The sequence below is a fragment of the Lontra canadensis genome, unplaced genomic scaffold (assembly GCF_010015895.1).
Source record: "Lontra canadensis isolate GAN:19392208 unplaced genomic scaffold, GSC_riverotter_1.0 scaffold35, whole genome shotgun sequence".
NCBI lineage: Eukaryota > Metazoa > Chordata > Mammalia > Carnivora > Mustelidae > Lontra > Lontra canadensis.
Window position 1 is genome coordinate 2,112,549 of NW_022631029.1, and position 22,780 is coordinate 2,135,328.

General features: G+C 46.5%; 1 protein-coding gene across 2 annotated transcripts in view; it reads left to right on the forward strand.

Annotated features, from left to right (window-relative positions):
* Window positions 1-20,992, forward strand: part of NWD1 (NACHT and WD repeat domain containing 1) — a 56,918-nt gene extending 35,926 nt beyond the window's left edge. For both annotated transcript variants that reach the window (XM_032867567.1, XM_032867568.1), the window contains exons 12-19: window positions 2,235-2,443; window positions 6,187-6,459; window positions 7,735-7,825; window positions 12,098-12,252; window positions 13,683-13,959; window positions 15,331-15,881; window positions 18,537-18,642; window positions 20,190-20,992. In XM_032867567.1, coding sequence (XP_032723458.1) covers window positions 2,235-2,443; window positions 6,187-6,459; window positions 7,735-7,825; window positions 12,098-12,252; window positions 13,683-13,959; window positions 15,331-15,881; window positions 18,537-18,642; window positions 20,190-20,488 — 1,961 coding nt within the window. In that variant the 3' untranslated portion in view covers window positions 20,489-20,992. The remainder of the gene's footprint in view (window positions 1-2,234; window positions 2,444-6,186; window positions 6,460-7,734; window positions 7,826-12,097; window positions 12,253-13,682; window positions 13,960-15,330; window positions 15,882-18,536; window positions 18,643-20,189) is intronic.
* Window positions 20,993-22,780: the final 1,788 nt, after the last annotated feature.

Below are 22,780 nucleotides of genomic sequence, written 5' to 3' on the forward strand. Positions count from 1 at the left end.
ATTTGAGAGAGAGAGCACAAGCAGAGGGAAGAGCTGGCAAAGGGGACAAGCACAAGCAGAGGGAGGAGCTGCTGAGCATGGAGCCAGAAGCGGGACTCTATCCCAGGACCCTGGGATCATGACCTGAGCCAAAGGCAGGCGCTTAACCAATGGAGCCACTCAGGCATCCCTGTATGGGGATATTTTGTAATGCATAACTATTTATAAACATTTTGGATTGAAAAATATCCAAATCACAACAAATAAAAATTACCGGCTCTCCTCCTGTCATTTGAATCATAAAGAAATAAAATTCCCTTTGGTCTCTCCCATCCATCAGACTCCATAGAAGTTATCAGTCCTCACAGTTTGTGATATGCCATAAGCAATTTTTTTTCTAGGCTTATGCAGACATAGCTCTGTATAAGCTCATGTTTTTGTCAAAAGCAGATGGTGCTATTTTATACACTGGGCTGTAACTCGCTTTTGTCACAATATATTGTAATGTTACCTTGTAGCGGCTGAGAGCTTGGTTCTGGGCTGGAATCCTGGCTTCACTACTTATTAATCATGTAGTTCTGGGTAAGTTGCTGTACTCAGCTGCTGTGCCTCTGTTTCCATGTCTATACAATGGGATAATAATAGTACCTCACAATATCTTTATGATATTAAAGGAGTTTAACACATGTAAAGTACTAACAGCTACACTCGGCACATAGAAAGCTCCCCAGTAAGTATTGGCTGTTGTAATAATTTATTACAGTTAGGTGTATATATAGATCTATCTTATTATTTTTAATGGCTGCATAACATTCTTTATAAGGATACACCATATTATTTAAGCTTTTATTTATTTATTTGACAGGCAGAGATCACAAGTAGGCAGAGAGGCAGGCAGAGAGAGAGAGAGGTGGAAGCAGGCTTCCTGCTGAGCAGAGCGCCCAATGTGGGGCTCGATCCCAGGACCCTGGGATCATGACCTGAGCCGAAGGCAGAGGCTTTAACCACTGAGCCACCCAGGCACCCCTACACCATATTATTTAACAACTCCCTTTTCATAAATAGGTTGTTTGCAATTTTATTTTTATAAGACAACCCTGCAACCAATATCCTCTATCTTTACACACCTGTTCCATTATTTCAGCAAGATGCATGTCTAGAAGTGGAATTTCTGAGTCAAATTGTATGCACATTTTTCCTTGTCCCCTCTTTTTCTGAGCATTTTATTTTGAAATAATTCTAGACTCACAAGAAGTTGCTAACATAGTGCAGAGAAGTCCTTCTTCTCTACACTATACTTCTCTACAGGTAGAAGTCCCTACCATGTATCCACTTTCCCAGAACGGCAACATCTTACATAACTATAGTGTATTAACAAAACCAAGGGACTACACATTTTAACTTTCAGTGTTACCAAATTACCCTTTACAAACTTACATCAGTTTATACATCCATCAGGACAGTGTGAATATCTTTGTCAGTAGTCTAGTAATCAATCTGTAAAATTTTTGCCGGGAGCGCCTGGGTGGCTCAGTACATTAAATGTCCGACTCCTGATTTCACCTCAGGTACCATGATCTCAGGGTCATGGGATTGAGATCTGCACAGGGCTCCACGCTGAGTGTGGAGCCTCCCTGAGACTCTCTCCCTCTCTCTCTGCCCCTACCCCCCCCACCCCGCCCCAGCTCAAGCACGTGCACGGCATTATATTCTTTGTCCAATTTCTGAGTGGGTTGTTTGTATTTTTCCCTGCTTATCTGTAAGAACTTTTTGTTTATTAAGGAGAGTCTCCATCACCTGTTATACATTATAAATATTTTCTCTTGATCTGTCATATGACTTTCAACTATATTTCATCCTCCTGAAATTTTGCATTTTTATGTAATTCAGTTAATCAATCTTTCCTCTTTATGTCTTCCAAATTTTGTGTTTTGCTTGGAAAATATCTCTCCATGATTGTAAAATCTTCTCCATAACATTACCTTGTTTTTACGTGTTTGTTGATTTTAAACACTCCCAGGATGACGCTGAGCTTTTTAAAATTGCCATGATCTCTGTTTATTACATAGTCACATCAGGGCAATTGATTTAATCTCAACCATTTGCACTCTTAATTGAGTTTTGCCACATTCCCTTATTTGTAATTTGGTTATGTTCGAATCCATCATCTTTTCCAAACCAACAGGCATTTTGGGAGTTGGAAAGTCAAAATGTTTTCAGCTAACATATTCTCCCAATCCCCCGGTCTACCGCAGGAGAGGTGAGGTATGTGAAAGTGTTTGCCAAGGGGACGCTTGCCCTCTCTGCCTCAAAGGACCACACGCTGCGTCTGTGGGACTTACTCTCTGGGCAGGAGAAATTCATCATTTGGGACAGAGGCTCAAGAGATCCCACTGAACCTGAGATCTGGAGTCTTCATGTGGAGGAAGAAAAGAAGGTTGTATATTTGGCATCTGGCTCAAAGGTAAAAAATACCTGTCCTGTTTGCAAAGGAAAGCTGTTACTAGAGCATTCCAAGACAGCATACGCTGTTTCTAGGAGGTGGGGTCCCTGAGAGGGGGGTGGGCATAAACAGGGGTGCACAACCACTGGATGGGATGCTATAAGGGGTTTCAAACTACACAGTTGGATTAGGTGATTCTGATAGTTCTTTCTGACCCTAAGAGTTGAGACCTTTCATCTTTTTTTTTTTTTTTAAGATATATTTATTGGGGCACCTGAGTGGCTCAGTTGGTTAAGCCTCTGCCTCTTGATTTCTGCTCAGGTCATGATGTCAAAGTCATGAGATCAAGCCCCACGTTGGGTTCCAGACTTAGTGGAGCCTCTGTTCCCTCTCCACATGCTCTTTAACTCTTTCTCCCTAAAAATAATAAATAAATAAAGACTTATTTATTTATTGGTGGGGAAGGGCAGAGGAGAGAATCTTCAACCAGACCCCCCCACTCACCAGGGAGCCTGATGCAGGGCTCACTCTCTTGACCCATGAGATTGTGACCTGAGCAGAAACCAAGAGTAGAAGGCTTAACTGACTGAGCCACCCAGGCACCCCTAATCTTTTTTAATTTGGTCATTTTAGTGCCATAAATTGTCCTCTGAATACAGCCTTACTTGCATCCCACAAAACTTGCTATGTCATATTATCATTTACCGTCAGTTTAAAATACTTTCAGATTTCCCTTTTGATTTTCTCTTTGGTCGACAGGCTAGTTAGAAGGGTGCTGTTTGTTCTCAGATATTTGAAAGGTTCCCAGATAGCTTACCTTTTTCTTTCCTAACTTAATTTCATTTGTATGATGAATCTTTTCAGATGTATTGAGACTCATTTTAGGGTCTCTCTTGGTAAATATTCCACATACACCTGAAAACAATCTGTATTCTGCCATGTTATTCCCTTATATCAATTATAACCCTACGATCTGATTGTATGATGAATAGAGACACAGTAGAACAGTGTGTGAAAGCTTAGGAACTAAAGGCATGGGGAAAAATCTGTACCTAACTCCCAGATGACTTCTTTGCAAGCTGAGTGATCTTAATCATATCACTGTACCTCTCTGCCTCCATTCTTCATCTACCTGATGAGATAATGACTAAAACACCTGGCAGAGTGCTTGGTGCAGAGTAAGCACCAAATATTTAATAGCTATTAATTATTATATTTTATTAGTAATGGGCAATTGTTAACATAAGTAATATTGGTAGCTTATAAACTGTGCTGTCCAATATGGGGGGTCACCACCAAACTTCAATTACGAAGTTTGAAACTGAGCACTTGAAATGTGCCTATTCTGCACTGAAATGTGCCATAAGTAGAAAACACACACTGGCTTTCAAAGCCTTAGTACTGTGGAAATAATGTAAAAGATTTCAATAGTAATTTGATATTAATTATATGTTGCAGTGGTAGCATTTGGACATAGGGTTAAACCAAATACATTATTTAAATTGATTTTACTTATTTCCTCTTAATTTTTTTAAGGGACTAATACAAAATTTGAAGTCACACAACATGCATTCATTATACTATTATTGACATGGCAGGCTTAAATATTAGGGAAGTGTTGACTGATTTCCAAACTGTGTAAGTTTGGAAAACACAGTAAAAAAAAAAAAAAAAAAAGGAAATAATAGGGGGGCCTGTGTGGCTCAGTTGGTTGAGTGTCCGACTCTTAGTTTTGGTTCAGGTCATGATCACATGGTCGTGAGATCAAGGCCGGCAGTGTTGGGCTCCACGTTCAGCAAGGAGTCTGGAATTGTCTTCCTCTGCCTCTCCCTGCACTCAGACATTCTCTCTTGCTCTCCCTCTCTCTAAAATAAATCTTAAAAAAAGAAAGGAAGGAAGGAAGGAAGAAATAAGGAAAGAAGGAAAAGAAGGAAGGAAGGAAGGAAGGAAGAAATAAGGAAAGAAGGAAAAGAAGGAAGGAAGGAAGGAAGGAAGGAAGAAAGGAAGAAAGAAAGAAAGAAATAGGGGTACCTTAGTGGCTCAGTCAGTTAAGCTTCTGCCTTCAGCTCAGGTCATGATCCCAGGGCCCTGGGATCGAGCCCCACATGGGGCTCCTTGCTCAGCGGGGAGCCCCCTTCTCCCTCTGCCTGCCACTCCTCCTGCTTGTGCTTGCTCTTTCTGTCAAATAAATAAATGAAATCTTTTTTTTTAAAGCTTTAAAAAAAGAAATAAGAAATAATAATAATTAATCCCGGGGCGCCTGGGTGGCTCAGTGGGTTAAAGCCTCTGACTTCGGCTCAGGTCATGATCCCAGGGTCCTGGGATGGAGCCCCACATCGGGCTCTCTGCTCAGCAGGGAGCCTGCTTCCTTCTCTCTCTCTCTCTGCCGGCTTCTCTGCCTACTTGTGATCTCTGTCTGTCAAATAAATAAATAAAATCTTAAAAAATAATAATAATAATAATAATAATTAATCCCAAAGACAACCACTGTTGTAACATTTACCTGAGTTTGTGTTCTGTGGTGTGTGGGTGTGTATGTACAAATACTCGTGTGTGTAAGTATAACATAAAATGGGGATCAAACCATATAGAAAGCTAGCTATGCAGCTTCATAAATCTATTTTTATTTGCCCATAACCTCAAACATTCTTCAGAAACAGAAGGCTTAGAGATTTTGTGAGATGCCCTTGCCTTGACTCCTCTACAGTTTATTAAACTGATCCCTTCCTACTGGACAAATAGGTTGTTTCCAGTTCTTTGTACTTTCAAATAACTGAAACAACTTTCCTTATACATAGATCTTTGAATCTGCCCTTCTTTCTTTCTTTTTAAGATTTTATTTATTATTTAAGAAGGAGCAAGAGAGAGCAAGTGCTCGTACTCACACTTGTGTTGGGTGAAGGCGTGGAGGGAGAAGCAGTCTCCCTGCTGAGCCGGGAGCCCAATGCCGTGCTCCATCCCAGAACCCTGAGATCATGACCTGAGTCAAGGCAGTCGCTTAACCGATTGAGACACCCAGGCACCCTGGTTACTATTGATTTGAAAAGGTACTTTTTTTGGGTGAGGTTAAATATGAAACCTCCCGTAATCAAGAATTACTTGTAGTGAACAGATATGTGAATGCATATGGTATGGCTGACATTTTCCACCCTTTTTAAAAGATTTTATTTATTTATTTGACAGTGAGAGAGAGACAATGAGAGAGGGAACACAAGCAGGGGGAATGGGAGAGGGAGAAGCATTCTTCCCACTGAGCAGGAAGCCTGATGTGGGGCTCAAACCCAGGACTCTGGGATCATGACCTGAGCCGAAGGCAGACGCTTAATGATTGAGCCACCCAGGGGCCCCTTTTTTCCCATTTTTAAGACTGTTATTTTGGAGAAATTTTAGGTTCATGAAAATGTTATAAAGCTATTATGGAGAGTTCCCATATGCCCTTCTATCCAGTCTTCTGTCATGTCAACGTCTTATATAACCAGGGAACATCCATTACAGCTAAGATATTTATATTGCTAAAGTTTTCTCAACCTCACTCAGACTTTACTCGGATTTCCTCAGTTTTTCTGCAGATGCCCTTTTACTACTCTAGGATCTAATCCAGGACACCTCCTCTCCCCCTCTGCCTTTTTTTTTTTTTTTAAACTAAGAGTGTTGAAAATAAAATGCATGCACTATGAAAAAGCACACGTTTTGCATCTGACCTTGGAAAACTTGCAACCCAGGTCTCTTGCTGAGATTTCTCTTCCTTCCCTCGATTCCATCAGATCAGCGCTTGGAATCTGGAAACGGCAGAGCTGGTTTTCTGTATCCTGGGAGACGTCTCTGACCACTGGATATGCACCGGGGCACTTGCTTCCCAGGCCATGCTGCTGACCGTGTCTGAGGCTGGCATGGTCAGTCTGTGGAGCTCAGCCACAGGAACACTGCAGGGGAGGCAACATTTATCCAGCGTCAAAGAAGAAACACCAACCTGTGGGGTCTCAGTCCATAAGCAAGGCAAGATGGTGACCGGGTTTAGCAAGGGTTCCATCTCTTTGGTAAGTCCCTCTCCTGAACGTGATGCCCGCATCGCTCAGCTCCAAAGTGCTCAGATGTCCTAGAAATTGGGAGGAACCACTTCACCTTTGATCTTTCCCTAAATGACATTTGGTTTCTTAATTGAGGGATTTGCAACTCAGCGGTTCAGGAAACATGCCTTAGTGTTTCCTGGGGGCAGGCCACTGTTGGGTCATTGTTGGCACTCGGTCCTGCCTAAAATGTCTCTAGACATTGCCAGCTGTCCTTAGCTGGCGGGGATGGCACAAAATGGCCCTCCCCACCCCTTGAGAACTACTGCCCCAGACACATAAAGTAGAAAAAAAGCAAACTTGCAGAACAGTGTCTCTGATGGATGGTGCAAAAAAGGATGGTGGGGAGAGAGAGCACACAAGCAGGGGGAGTGGGAGAAGGAGAAGCACACTCCCCACTGAGCAGGGAACTCGATGCAAGGCTCAATCCTAGGACCCTGAGATCATGACCTGGGCCAAAGGCAGACGCTTAACCGACTGAGCCACCCAGGTGCCCCAAAAAACATGTTTTTGTTTTTTAAAAAGTCAGCAATAACAGCCATGAGGAAATTCACTTTCTCCTGCCCCTGCTAAATAAAGGTGAACAAATATATATATATTTATAAATATATATTTTATATATTATATCTTTTTTATATGTATTTAAAATATGTATATTTTTTAAAATATTGGCTTGGATTGGTGCAAACAACTCACTTTTCTTGCCCCTCCCCCACCACATGTCCCATCTGTGCCCTTCCCCGAGATAATGAGCATAAAGTTTTTGGCTCGCAGGCTGGTAGCCGTCTGATGCTCAGAAATCAGTAGCTGACCTGGGGCTGCAGGACTGAGGAATGACCCATCCTCTTAGGTCCGAACTACATGAGTTCTGCCACTCGGGAATGGGGAGAAACCGGTGTTTCGATCTTACCTGAGATCTCCAGAGCTTCCCCAGGGTTAGAAAACAGGTGCTAGGATGTTCTCCAGGTCCCTGAGTTGATTACAAAAGCAGCATCAACAAAAATAATACTAGCAGCCATGGCTTGAGGGCTGACTGTGTGCAGGGTAGGGGGAACCCCGCCCCCATGATGGCTGCATACTGTGGTCCTGCATCATGGCCCATTTAACAGATAAGGAAACTAAGGCACCCAAGGGCTGAGACATTTGCTTCGAAGCTGGTGAGCGGCAGAGCCTTGCATCCAAGTCCCTGACCCTGGACTCTTCACTCTGTGGAAATGCTTGATGGACATCCTTGACTTTGCACAGGTTTCCCCTGAAGGAGACAGCCTGCTGGAGAAGCTTCCAGAAGCTGTGAGGTTCCTGGTACTCTCTGAAGACGAGTCCCTTCTGGCAGCAGGTAGCTACAGATTTTGTTGGAGGAGCAGAGGGGACAAGGGGGCTGGGGGCTGTCCTAGACCTTTTCTGCAGCGGGCTATACAGTGCACACCTTAGCTTTGTAGACCCGGTGGTCTCTGTCACCACAAATCAATCATATGTGAAAGCTGCCACACATTCTATCTTATGCGGGCGAGGCTATGTGCCCCTCAGACCCCATTTACAGAGGCTGAAATGTGGATTTCCCATCATGTTCACCTGCCACAAAACAGGAATCATATTTTTATTTTTGTGAAACTAAGTCTTCTGAGCTTCTGGGTCATACAAAAAGAAATGGCAGGCCAGTTGTGGCTCACGGGCTGTAGCTTGCCAACCCTTGTTCATTATCTTTGAGATGACGGTGGTCATCCCTGCCAGATAGGGATGGGGATGGAGGGGTGCCGCGTGAGCCGATGGGGTGTGCTCAAGGATGAGCCAGCCCACGGGACCCCTGCTTGGAGGGGCTCCCAGGCTGGCAGACGGTAAGGCAGCCACAAGGCAGAGTGGTTGGTGTGACGGCCAGCCAAGAATGAGGGGTTAGGGGAGGGTGTGACAGGGTTCCCTTCTTGAGTCTAAGGCAGTCAGGGAAGGCTTCATAGGAGGTGACCATTAGATGACCAACTCCTCAGCCCGATTATTTCTTTAAGACTATTTTTTTAAAAGATCAGTTTGGGGAGGGGGGCTCCTGGCTGGTTCCTTTAGAGGAGTGTGTGACTCTTGATCTCAGGGTTATAAGTTTGAGCCCTATCTTAGGTGTAGAGATTACTTAAATAAATAAATATTTTTTTAAAAAAAAGATCAGATTCGAGTTCGCAGCCAAATTGAGCAGAAAGTACAGAGATTTCCCGTATTCCCCCTACCCCACCCTACTCAGCCTCCTCTAATATCAACATCCCCCATCACGGTGGTGCATTTGCTATAAACGATGAACTCCCTCGACAAACCATCATCACCCAGAGTCCATGGCTTACTTTACCATTCACTCTGGGTGTTGTACGTTCTGTGGGTTTGGACAGACATGTAATGACATATACCCACCATAATAATCTCAGGGCATTTGCATTGCCCTAAAATCAGCCTGATTTTTTAAAAAGATTTTATTTATTTGTTTGAGAGAGAGACAGAGATAACAACAGAGACAGCGAGAGAGAGCACAAGCAGGGAGCAGAGGGAGAAGCAGGCTCCCCACTGAGCAAGGAACCCGACATAAGGCTCCATCCCAGGACCCTGGGATCATGACCTGAGCCAAAGGCATACGCTTAACTGACTGAGCACCCCAGATGCCCCAGCCTGACTTCTATAACGCCTTTGCCAGGAGTCAAAGACAGTGGGAGACCAGTGCTGTCCAGCAAGGCAAACCACAAACATGAGCCACATTTATAACCAAATGTTCTCATACCCCTATTTAAAAAGGCAAAAAGACATAGATGTCATTCATGTTAATAACAGATCTTGTTTAATCCAACACACCCAAAAAATCAACATGAAATCGATATAAAAATCATTTTTTTAAAGATTTTATTTATTTGACAGAGAGAGAGAGAGAACACAAGCAGGGGGAGAGGGAGGGAGAGGGAGAAGCAGGCTCCCCACAAAGCATGGGAAACCCGATATGGGACTCGATCCCAGGACCCCGGGATCATGACCTGAGCCGAAAGCAGTGGCTTAACCCACTGAGCCACCCAGGCGCCCCATCGATATAAAAATTATTAACAGTCTATTTCACGTTTAAAAAATTCTCGTGCCAGGGATATGAAAGCTGGCATGTGTTGTTCACTGACAGCTCATCTCGACTCAGATTGGCCACAGTAAGAGCCACACGTGGCTCGTGGTGACCACACCTGCATGGAGAGCACAGGTCGAATGGATAAACACTTAGACTCCAAGGTTGACTGATGGGTGACGGACTGGTAATGCATCTTCCGTCCTGTTTCCAAAAGAATTTTAGGTGGGGGGGGGTGGGGAGCACCTGAGTGGCTCAGTCATTGGGCATCTGCCTTCAGCTCAGGTCAGGACAGAGCCCTGCATCGGGCTCCCTGCTCAGCAGGAAGCCTGCTTCTCCTTCTCACACTCCTCCTGCTTGTGTTCTCGCTTTCCCTGTCTCTCTCTCTGTGTCAAATAAATAAATGAAATCTTTAAAATAAAAAGAATTTTAGGTGGCATGAGTGTGTGTAAAATGCAGCATCGGGAATAGGAATGACAGAAGAAAGAAAAATGCTGGATAGAAGCCCAAGATAGAATCAGGACCGAGGACCAAAGCCACTGAGGACCTCAGAACCTTGTCACAGTGGGTCTCAAGTGTGGCTCTATCCAACAGCCAGTGAGGGGGAGCCCGAGCAGTGTCCCCCATCCACAGTGTCGGGAACCCACCTGTTGCTCAGGAGAGGTACCCCAATCCCAGCTCAGCTATGATCAGGCAGGGATTTCTTAGTGCCATAAATGGAATTGCATCTCAGGGGTCCCCAAGATCGCTGTCAGGTTTGGTGACTTGCTAAGGCTCAAAGAATTCAGAAAGGCTCGTGCTCACAATTTATTGGAGGCAAAGGACACAGCTGAAGATCAACAAAGGGTAGAGACGCCTGGAGCCCAGAGAAGGCAGACACGAGCTTCCTGGTGTCCCCTCCCCGTGGAGGCACATGGACGGCGCCTACTTCTCTCAGCAACAGGGTGTGACGACAGGGTCCTGCCAACCAGGGAAGCCCACCCTGCCTTGGTGTCCAGGATTCTTCCTGGGGGCGGGTTATGCAGACAGGCTGACCACCTGCACAGCCGACCAAAATCTCTGACACCCCGCACAAGAATGGAACACAGATATCCTTGGATAGCAGCGATCCTGATGCCTTTGATCCGTTTCCCGAAACACCCTTCTGTGTGAGCCTCAGGTTCAAGTGGACTTCAGTGAAACAATTCCATGGAGGGCCTGAGAGGCAGGAGAATGGACACTCGGCCCCCAGCTTCTCCTGCACTGACCTGATTCCAGGGTTTCCAGGAAACAGAACCAATTGGCGCAGGCCAGGTGCATAGCTCAGCGTCCCACACCATCACCCCCAGGACTGTGGGCCCTGGATGAGTGGCATAACCTGGCCTTTGCCCACTTCCCGCACTGCCAGGGGTCCTCTTAACAAAGCATTCACCCAGCCGGTGTCTGGAGCACACCTGAGCCAGTCTCCTTGGCTGGGGCGCCCGAGAAAATGCAGAATGCCCATTCTGAATACAGAATACAGTTAAATTTCAGATACACGACAAATCAAGTTTTCAGTATAAAAATAAGCCATGTAATATTTGGGGTACACTTATACTAACCAGAATTTCACTGTTTATCTGAAATTCAATTTAATTGAACTGTCCTGTTGGGTCTTTTGTTTTGTGTTGTTTTGTGTTAAATCTAGCAACCCCCCCCCCCACCATCTCCTGCTCCTTCTTACCGCTCCTGCCCCTTCTTACCGCTCCTGCCACAGGGGCCTCTGTGCTGCTCCTGAGACATACCCAGGCCTTTCCTACCTCCCAGTCATCTCCCGCTGTTCCCACTCTTCCGGTGCTAGCCCCGCTCTCAAATGTCCGCTCCAATGTCCTGTGGCTGCTGCAACCAATGACCACACAAACGTGGTGTCTTTGACACAACAGAAATCTCTTTTCTCACAGTTCTAGAGGCCAGAAATCCAAAATCAAGATGTGGACAGGGTCATACTCCCTCCAAAGGTTCCAGAGAAGAATTTTCTCTTTTGCGCCTTCTCGCTTCTGCCTTGTGATTCTTTGACTTGTGACTGCATCTCTCCAGTCCCGGCCGCCGTCTTTACATTGCCTCCTCCTCCACGTGTGTCTCTGTGTCATTGTCCCGCACGGCACCCAGCCCCCTGACTGCATTGTCCTCATCGCACATTGTAACTGCATTCTTACCCTTCCTGTCTTCCTCCCTCCCTCCTTTCCATCTGCAAAACATTTTCTACCTTATGTCCAGCTTTGTGCTGGGTCGTGGGACGCCTTGAGCAGCCCAGATAGGCAGTCCCAGCAATCTGGGAATGAACAGTTTTGTGATGACAAATAACGTGGCTGTTTTCTATGAACGTATGGATCGCTGTGATCAGCTGCCCCCCTCCCCGTGACCACAGGCTGGGTGATGATGTCTCTCTTCTTCTGCGCCGTATTCCTTCCGTCTCCTCATGGCAGGTGCTCGGAAAAATCTTTGTTGACTGAACGCAATGACTCTCGAGCTCTTCCAGGAATGAAAGGGACAATCCCATGCCTTCCGTTTCAGGGTTTGGAAAATCTGTGCGGATATTCTTGGCCGACTCACAGGGGGTTCATCGATTCATGGCCACTGACCTTGAACACGAGGACACGGTGGAGACAGCCGGTTTTGGTCCCGAGAACAACCTGATTATTACTGGGTCCCGGGATGCACTCATTCAGGTGAGGGGTCGTCCTCACTCCACCTTTGGAACAGAAAGTATGATTCCTTAGGTGTCTCTTGGCTTCGAAATATAGAGACAAAAACTAGTGCAGGCAGAACAGGGCAGGTCATTGGGAGGATGTGGGGGAGGGATCCCACCAAAATGTTCACAAAGGATATAGCCTTCCCACCGAACTTGGAGGAAAATTCCCATTGAGCTCAAAGTTCTCAGGCTGTTGAGAGAGGCACGTAATAAAATGGCAGTTCTCAGAGCGTCCTGGTGGCTCTGTCAGTTAAGCCTCTGACTCTTGATTTCGGATCAGGTCATGGTCTCAGGATCTTGAGATCGAGCCCCATGTGGGGCCCTATACTCAACAGAGTGTCTCTCCGAGGCCTCTCTCTCTCTTCCTCTGCCCCTCCCCACTGCCTCGTGCTCACATGTGCGCTCTCTCTCTCTCTCTCTAAAAAAAGAAGTAGCCATTCTCCAACATTCTGGCCCTAGAACCTCTTTACATTCTTAAAGATTATTGAGGACCCCGAAGAGCTTTTTGTTCATGTGGGTTATAGCATTTTGATTGATATATTTTTAACACGTGATTTATTTTGGAATAGTTTTAGGATTTACAGAAGCGTTGCCAAGAAAGCAAAGAGAGGCCCCATATATGTGTACCTACTCTTTACCCAGCTTGCTTAATATTAGTACCTCATGCCACTCGAGCTCTATCAAAACTGAAAGATTTACATTAGGACAAGGCTATTAACTGACCCGAAGATTCTGTTCCGATTTCACCAGCTTTCCCACCAATGTCCTTTTTTTTCTTTATTCCAGGATCCGATCTAGGATCCCCCGTTGCATTTAGTATTTATGGATAATTAACTATGTTAAAAATTAGAAATGGGGAAATCCAAAAACACATACCTATCGATTCATGAACATTACATGTCAGTGTTTATGACAGACTTCTATGAATATAACTATAGTTTCTGAAACAAAACAGCTCATGACAAGAGTGTCATTGTTACACATTTGGACAAATCTCTTTCATGCCTGGCTTAGTGGAAGATAAATTGGCTTCTCATATTTGATTCTGCATTCTCCTATTTGTTGTGATATCACATGTCCGGTAACTTCTGGAAAACTCCAGGACTCACTCATGAGGGGAAGAGAGTAGAAATGGCAGATAACATCTTAAATTAGTATGAAAACAGTTTCGCCTTTGCATGCCTTCCTGAAGATGCCTGGAGGTAACTTCCAGGGGTTCCCTGGATCCTACTTTGAGAATTGCTGTGGTAGCAGATCGGTGAGGTGTGGGGAAGTTTGAGGGGCTGGTGAAGGCCCTCGAACTACCGCCCAAGACTCCACCTTAGCACAGACAGGCTTATGCCTATTTCTGAGCTAGGACAAGCAGAAGGAAGAATTCAGCCCTGGCCATCTGCTGTCCATCCACAGGTGTGGAGTCTGTCGGAACAGGGGACCCTGCTGGACATTCTAGAAGGTGTTGGAGCCCCTGTGAGCCTGCTGGCCTGGGGTGGGGCCTTGGTGGCATCTGCTTCCCAGCAGTCCTCGTCTTTTAAAGTCTGGGATCTCACCTACCTTCAGAAGCCGAGGGCCTGCACCCCGTTCCTGGATCGCACCGGCCTCACAGCAGTGTCACACAATGGGGGCTACATTTACTTCCCCAAGATTGGGGACAAGAACAAAGTCACCATTTGGGACTCAGCGGAAGGTAGGTAAGATATAAGCCTGGTCGTTTGTGCAGGGAAGAGGTAGAGCCCCTGCCTTGGTCTGCTTTGGCTACCAGAACCAAACACCATAGCCAGGGTGGTTTAAAAAATTGACATTTATTTCTCACAGTTCTGGAGGCTGGAAAGGCCAAGGCCAAGGCACTGGCAGATCGGTGTCTGGTGACAGCTGTCTTCCTGGTTACTGATGGCCCCTTTCTTTTTATATCCTCACAGGAGCACAGAGAAAGAAGCTAGCTCCCCAGTGCCTTGTATAAAAGCACTGATCCCATCATGGGGACTCTGCCTCATGCCTTCATCACCTCCCAACACCATCACATGAGGGGGGACTTACTCAGTCCATAAGACCCCCCTAACTCCAGTCAGGTTGAACATGATTAACATAGATCAGGACTTGACTTTAAAAATTTTCCAGCACGTGGGTAACTGACCACCTGGTTGTCAATCTCTGCATTAGTTCCAGTTTCCCGGAAACAGGGCACAGGATGGGGACATTTGCCCAAGGGGTGTGTTGAGAGGAGCTCCTGGAGAAACCCAAGAGGGAGTGAGGGAAGCAGGCAGGGTCAGGGGAGGACTGAACAAGGAATTGTGCTCAGCCTGGTCCCCGGGGGACCATTCTGGTTTGGGGACAGCTCCCCAAACATTTTGAGATGAGGGGCTCCCTTGCCCTGAGAACAGTGGGCAGCCTTGGGGCTGGATGCCCTGACTGTTATAGGGGGTCAGGGCATATCACTGATGTGTCTGCTATAATCTCCACGGGGTGACTGGAGGTAAGGAAATTCCTTGTTAATGATAAAATACTGGGAGAAAAGAGATTCACTCTCACGTTCCTGTGTTCATGGGTTTGGCAGATCTTTGGTTAGTGCCGGCCGTGGAGCTGGGCTCTAGGGTTGGCTGTGAGCAAGATGGATGAGGTTACAACGTTGGAGGTGCCTACAACGCTAGGCACGGGGCGAAGCTGGGCACAGAGGTAGGGGTACAGTGGGGCATGAGAGAGAAGGGTGCAGACTAAAGCCCGTTTGTCTAATAGGGTTACAAGCTTGCACTCAGAGTTCATACAGCCCACAAGGCCAAATGTTTAGTCTGTGACCCTTTCCGGACGTTTATAAAGGGCTGGGATGAGAGGTCATGCATGTCCCTTTGTCCATCTGTCCCGATGGGGAGCGGAAAGTCTCAGAAGGTGTTAGGCAGGGCGGTGAGGAGATGGGAGGACAGGAGTGGAGGCAGGGAAATTGCAGTGGAGAAGCTGGGGAGTACGGATCACGAAAGCAGTTTTAAAAATGCTTAAAGATAGGAAAACCGTGGCATGAGCCTCCCTCTGAGCTGTTCTTGATGTGGTCTTCTCTCCATGGCAGGGGAGGAACAAGACGCCCTGGACACGTCCAATGAGGTCAGGTGTCTGGAGGTTGCCCAGCAGGCCAATCTCCTCTTCACCGGCCTCGTTTCAGGGGTGGTGCTGGTGTTCCCCCTGAACTCCAGACAGGATGTGATGTGCATCCCCCCTCCCGAGGCCCGGAAAGCCATCAACTGCATGGCCCTTAGTCAAGGCGAGGAGCGCCTGGCCATCGCCTATGACAGCATCGTCCTGGTGCTGGACATCAGCCCCGGGGATCCCTGTCCGGTCATCGACGGGCCAACCTACACCTTCTACACCCAGCTGCCTGAGACCATATCCAGCGTGGCCGTGCTGGCCGACTACCGCGTCATCTATGGCATGACCAACGGTGACCTCTTCCTTTACGAGTGTGCAAATTCCAAAGTGTTCCCTCTGGAGGCCCACAGGAGCCGGGTCACCTGCCTGCAGGTCAGCCACAGGGAGCAGCTGGCGGTCAGCGGGTCCGAGGAAGCCCTGCTGTGTCTCTGGGACCTGCAGGCTTGCAAGTGGACATTCCAGATGAACTACACGGTGCGTGGCCCCCACACGGCATGATGCGAGGTCCCAGCATTAGGGAGCTGAGGACAGGCGTCCTGGGTTAAGTGCACACCAAGGACCATCGCCTGGGGTCTGGGGCAGGGTGAGGCCAAGGAGAGACACTCCCCTTGGGGGCAGAGTTTAAGGGACACCAAAAGACTCAGCCATTAAGAGAAATGCGATTTTAATGCAATGTTTACCAAAATCTGAAGAAATGCAAAAAATTCCCAAAGAACAAAATATCATTTTTTAAAAGATTTTATTTGTTTAGAGGGAGAAAGGCAGGGAGGAGGGGCAGAGAGAGAGGGAGAAGCAGGGAGCCCATCGACAACGATGCTAGGTTCTTTCCCAGGACCTTGAGATCACGACCTGAGCTGAAGGCAGATGCTCAACAGGCTGAACCACGCAGGCGCACCCAAAATATCATTTTAAATAAAGACAGGATCAAGTCCTGACTGGCACACCCCTGCCTCACCCTCCTTACCCTAATCCTGACTGTCATTCTTGCGTCCAGTGGTTTTGATTGCCTTGTCTGTGACAGGCCCCCTTCTAGCCATAGCCAGGGTCCATGCTGTCCCGCCTCTTAGAGCCACATTCTCAGAGGGGTCACAGTGTGAGCTCCGGGACGATGGGATCTTCTTGTGTTCTGCTTACCGAGGTGGCCCCCATCCCTAGGAGAGCTCCTGACATGTCCTCAGGGCTCCACAAATGTTTGTGAAATAAAAACAAAGCAGGACACCTGGGTGAGGGACTCAGTCAGTTAAGAGGCTGCCTTCAGCTCAGATCATGATCCCAAGATGATCCTAGGGTCCTGGGATGGAGCCCCACAGCCGGCTCCCCGCCCCTCTCCTCCACTTACGCTCTCCTTCTCTATCTCTCTCTCTCTCTCTCAAATAAATAAATAAAATATTTAAAAAAAATAAAAACAATAGAGCAAATACATGATGGGCTGTGGAGCAACAAGAACTTTGAGAAAAGGGCGAGGTAAACAGGGTAGAGGGGCAAGGGCTGCTACTTAGGAAGGTCAAATGAATCTCGTAGCACCTGGCGGCTCATTCAGAAGAGCATGCGACTCTCGATCTCGGGGTCAGGAGTTCGAGCCCCATGTTGGGTGTAGAGATGATAAATAAGCTTTAAAAGAAAAAAAGGAAGAAGAAGGTAAACTAAGTCTGGTGTAAGGGCTTTCTAGGCAGAAGGAACAGCCGCTATGAAGGAAGGCAGAAACAGGCAACTGACTCCTTAAACTAAGAAGTGTGCCAGAGTCCACACTGCCCATCTCACAAGGAGCTGGGATAGCTGTTTGTATCAGGAGAATCAGGGGCTGTCATAAATATATCCATATATTATATAAAAACACATATTAAAATATCATCCAAGAGTTTAATCTTCACAACGACCTCATAAGGCTGGTGTTATTATTCCAGTTTTTAAACGTTCGGCACAAAGGCCGCACTTTTGGTTGCAAGATGTAAACATTATTCATAAACATAAGGAGATGATCTTGTAACTGAGAGCAGAGAGTATATATATATATATATATATATATAAAATATATATATTTTTGTTGTTGTTGTTGTCATGCTTAATATAATATCTCTCAAATAGATTATGTACATTGAGGATAATTTCAAGCCACTGCCATATCAAAGGAAAAACAATCCCATAAATACTTGTGCATGCCAAATACATACTGGATATTATGAAAAGTCTTAAAAGGTAAAGAAGAAAGAATAAGCCCTTGGTCTCAGGCTGACCGTCTGATATTTGGAAAGCCAAATTAAATGAGTGAATAGAGTTTCATCCCATCTGACCTTTTTTTTAATGAAGCCGCTATAATACAGGGCTGTCAGTAAACTTCTATTTCATTGAGATGGGACGTGTCACCATAGCAATCAAACACACCTAGCTTTTTGTTTTTGTTTTTGTTGTCATGTATTTGTTTATTTTTAAGCAGGCTCTGTGCCCAGCCTGGAGCCCAACATGGGGCTCAAACTCACAGTCATGACTTTGACTGAGATCAAGACCTGAGCTGAGATCAAGAGTTGGAGGCTTAACTGACAGAGCCACCTGAGCACAGCCTCCCCCCATTTTTTTTAAATGAACTTAATTCTGGAATGATTTTTAAATCTACAAAGAAGTCATAAAGATAGTACAGAGGTTCCCCTCTACTTCCTCCTCACCCAGCTTCCCCGATGTTATCATCTTAGATAACTCGAGCACATTTGTCAAAACCAAGAAATTACCTGGGGACTGGATTGTTAACTAAACTAGCAGCTTCACTGGGATCATACTTTTTTTTCAGTGCATTTCCTTTTCCTGGTCTAGGATCCAATCTAGGATGCATTTAGCATATAGCCTTTAACTAAAGACCATGATAGCTGATGCTTGTAGAATTGAGGTCACTTAGGAAATTAAATCCAATAATTCCTGCTCTCCAGGGCAAACTGTCTGCAAACCTCTTAGTCCAATCCCTATGCAAATGCTTTTTGGTCCTAGAGTCTTGGTGATGGAATATACCCATGTCTCCAGGGTTCCGTTGGATCCATCCCCATGGGAGGCTTGCATGCCTGGCTTCTGACACAAATGCCTTTCAGTGGGTCCCCCTGGGTATCTCAGTTGCACTCCAGATCACATCGTCTTTTTCTACAGAATTCTTACTGTTGGGGAGTCCAGTGTCTCTGCTTCTCCATGGATGACAAGTATGTGTATGCGGGCTTGAAGGATCGTTCCATCATCGTCTGGAGTGTGCTAGACGGTGAGTCATTTTGCTTCAGGGGCAAGACTGAACTTCGATCTGGAGAAGGAGGCCTTGTGTTGGGCTCTGGGTGTTGCAGAGCCCTGCCCGGGCCTTTCCAAGCTGGGAGGGAGCTACCTAGAGAGAGGTGTCTGCAGGTCAAAGGGACAGGCCCCCCTGGAGCTACATCTCCTCTTCTAGACCCATGCTCTGCGTACCTGGAACCCTGAAACATTCTCCCCACCTGGGATGGTGTCCTCTTCAGGGCCTGGAGAGTCCTCTTCCCCAGGCTCATCCTCCCAAGGGTGGACTGTCCTCCCTAGTATGAGAATCCCTAGACTTGGGGGTTGGCCATGGGGTGATAAGCATGGAGTCTGGGTGCATGAGCTGGGTAGGTGGTCTGGATGCATATGTGTCAGGCTCTTAGGAGTGAAGGACACAGCTGGGTATGGGAAGAGAAGGAGGCCAAGCTGCTCAGAGCTGGGACTGGCTCTCCCACACCATTACATTCCATAATGGAACTGAAAAGACTTATAATTCTCCAGCCAAGCGTGACCTTCCAGGTGATTCTGAAGGTACATCCATCAGTGAAGGATGATAGAGAAAATTTCACTTAATAGTTTATTAGCTAGATTTGCAACATTTACATATTGTGCCTTATAGGATATGGGCCCCGATTCCTTCTCTTGCCCTAGGCCCTGTAAATGATAGGGGCAGCTTGCTTAAGACCAACTGCTTTGAAAACCCCACATTTCTGGGTCCGCTCAGTACTACCTTCAAGGCGTATTAATAAGGGTGAACATTTTTGTGTTTTGGGTACTGTCACTGAGCTATTTAATTCTCTTGACAGTCAGCTCATTTTGCAGAGCAAAAATTGAGGCTCTGTGAGATGGGGTGACTTGTCCAAGGTCACACAATGAGTAACTGGTACCCAGTGGTTTGCAGCTGGTCTGCCTGGTCCCCATGGTCACCCTCGTCACTCTCCTACCTAGTCTCCTATAGAGAAAGGACCCCTTATGACACTGGAAGGGGGATAGGTGCCCAAGTGAAGATGCTGACATTCAGGGACATTAAGAGATTTGTCCAAGGTCACAAAGCAAGTGAGTGAATGAGTATCATGTAGATTTGAATACATTATAATAAAATACAGTGCAATCAAATAGATTGTAGTCTACTATTTGATGGCAAAGATGTCTGGCAAAAAGTCACAGATGGTTCAGAAGCTGAGATCTGTGGACTGTGGCCGTAAAAGGCCCTCCTCGGCTGCTTCACAACCTCTCCTGCTCCACTAATAATATTTACCGAGCTCACTCTGGGCTAAAACCAATAATAAAGCACATGACATCTGTGACCTTTTCAAATCTTAGAATTCCCCTTTGCAGGTGGGTTTAGTTATCATCCCCATATTTCGGAGGAAGCAAGAGGGACTCCAAGAGTTTAGAATTGTGTGTAAGCAAGTAAGGGGCATAGGAAGGATTTGACCCCATGCAGCCAACTCTCCAGTGGGTGAGATCGGATCTCTGTAGCCCCTACTTTCTCATTAGTGCCCTGCCCTCCACCCCCAAAAGGCACCCTGCTGGCTGTCCAGTTTGTCCACGCTGTGGTGAACAGGATCATCCCAACTTCCAATGGCTTCATCGCCCCCACTAGACACGGCTATCTCATCCGCGAGCGTTTCCAGTGCCCTTCATCAAGAACGTCACAGCAGGACCCTCTCAAGAACTTCAAGAAGGCAGTGTGGAAGGTCAAATCCAGACAGAGAGAAGAGCTGGCAGCTGCCGGAGCACTCCAGGACTCTAGATCAGCAAGTGCCCAGGGAAATGAATGCAAATCGAACAAACGCTCCCAAGTCTGCCTGCTAGTGTAGAACCCCCAAAAGTCATGGGACTCCAGTGAGTTAGCCCCATTCAATCTGGTTGATGCAAAGAGTATGTATGTGCTGATGTATATCTGGACCCAAAGCCCCAGATTATATAACTCAGACCCTGTTTCTCACCACCCTTCCATTCTTCTCTCCTTGTTGGCTGTAGTCAAAGACCAGCTACCCACAGGTTAACAACATGACAGCCAAGGTCAGTAGAAAAGAGACCTTCCCCCTTGCCAGCCCTCTGAACCAAAGTGCTGGCCCTGATTCTATGGGCCCCAGTGAGCTTCTGCACCTGTCTCTGGGAGAATGCAGTGCTGTGATAAGCCCGCCTGACCCAGTGCTCACCAGAGCTAAGGATGGAGTCAGTAGCACCCACACAGATTGCCTGAGCATGGGAGAGGCTAAGCCTGGGAGGGGACCTAGGGTGCTGGTACAAGGCAGCGGGAGGATGGAGGGATGTGAGACTGATCAAACCACAGATGTGGACCACAGAGCTTTATAATTTATAAATTTATAATTTATAAATCAGGTGCTATTTTCTGATCTCTATCATAGCCCATACTTCAGGGAGAGTGGGAGTTTCCATATCCGTTTTAGATGAGGAAACCGAGCCTTGGTAGGTAGCTGTGATTTGGTCAAGCCTCAGGTGCAAGAGCTCTGGGAAAAGAGAACCAGGAAACATCCTGTCCCTATCCTGTTGGTCCACTTCCCTCTGATTTTAGTCTCAGAGCATGACCATTCCATAGGTGACAAGTCCAATGTCCATGGGGCCAGCAAGTAATCTAGGTTCTCTGCACCTGGGGGAACAGCAGAGAATAATGGAGACCCTGGGCCATGTGGAGGATGTGTGCTCTGCCCTGGGTGGATATGGGCACCCCAACTCCACCTCAGAATGGCCATGGGGAGAAGCGGCAAGAGCTACCTATTGTTGTAAGCAAAGCCGGAAACCCAGACTGTTATGCAAAATGTTCCCACTTTTAGAAGTTGGCGATTGTCTCAAATTTACATCCACAGGCACATTTAGCCTGTGTGTCTCTAGTTCAGGAGGCAACTTCATGACCCAAGCCAGCATGAAAACAAGAAATCTATTTTAGTTCTTCTATCCCTACTCCCTGGCTCCCAAACTTTGAGGATAAAGATGGTCTTTTATCTTAAAAACTGGAGGCTCTCGGAAGTGGACAGAAAAAGTCACCAACATCTCTTTGCTGAGCTTTTCGACCATCTCTACTCTCCCCAAGTTCAACAGAGGAACTGAGTCTGTTTCACTGAAATGGATCTTTCTTCTTTGCCCGTAGCCTTCCAAAAGCCCCCCCCCCTTGCTTCTGGGGATTTCACCATAAAGATAGGAAAGTCCAAACTTCAAGGTGCTATTCCTTCTCCCCTCTGTTGGCTTCCAGACAGTTTTAGAAAAACGATCTTAGAAACAGAGGCTTCGAAGTGAGGTGTGACCCTATTGACTTCTTCAGTCATTTCCCAAACTAGGGTTCCCAGGGAGGATTTGGCAGTTCTGCAGATGTTAGCATCAAATTCCATTTTGAAAAAATATTTTAAACTGTAATTTTAAAATGCATGGCCAGCTGGATGAGGCAGCGGGTTTTAGGATGCTGGACTAACTTAGGATTCTCCTGCCATCTTCGTTTCACTGAGATTTTGATGGGAGCCCTTGAGGAAAGCTACTCTTTGGGACCACTTCTCAGTGAAATGGGGGCTTTGCCCAATGCAGAAATAAAGTGGACATTGTGACAGAGTAATATTTCAGCCAAACTTCAGGTTTAAAATGTGTGTGTCCATCTCAACAGCCTCAATGAGAATCCATGGCTTGTAGTAAATACTACTTTGAACGGAGAAGAGAAGTTTTACTAATAAAATGCAACTCTGAATTGTTTTGTTGGAGTTTTTTGCAGCGAGCTCTCATTTGAGAAAGAAGTTGCGTTGCTAAGAACGTTTGGCAAGCTCTGTACTTTAAGGAGTGACTTAGATGGAAGTCCTCCAGCCATGGCGGGGCCAGGATGAAAGCAAGATTATCAAAATCCCCACCTCACTCTCCTACACAAAGCAGGACCATGTCATGAGCATCCAAACTGGGATGCTTTTAAGAGGAAAAGGTGGGACTTTAAAAGATTACTCCTGAGGCACCTGGGTGGCTCGATGGGTTAAAGCCTCTGCCTTCAGCTCAGGTCATGATCCCAGGGTCCTGGGATCGGGCCCCACATCGGGCTCTCTGCTCAGCGGGGAGCCTGCTTCCCCCTTTCTCTCTGCCTGCCTCTCTGCCTACTTGTAATCTCTGTCTGT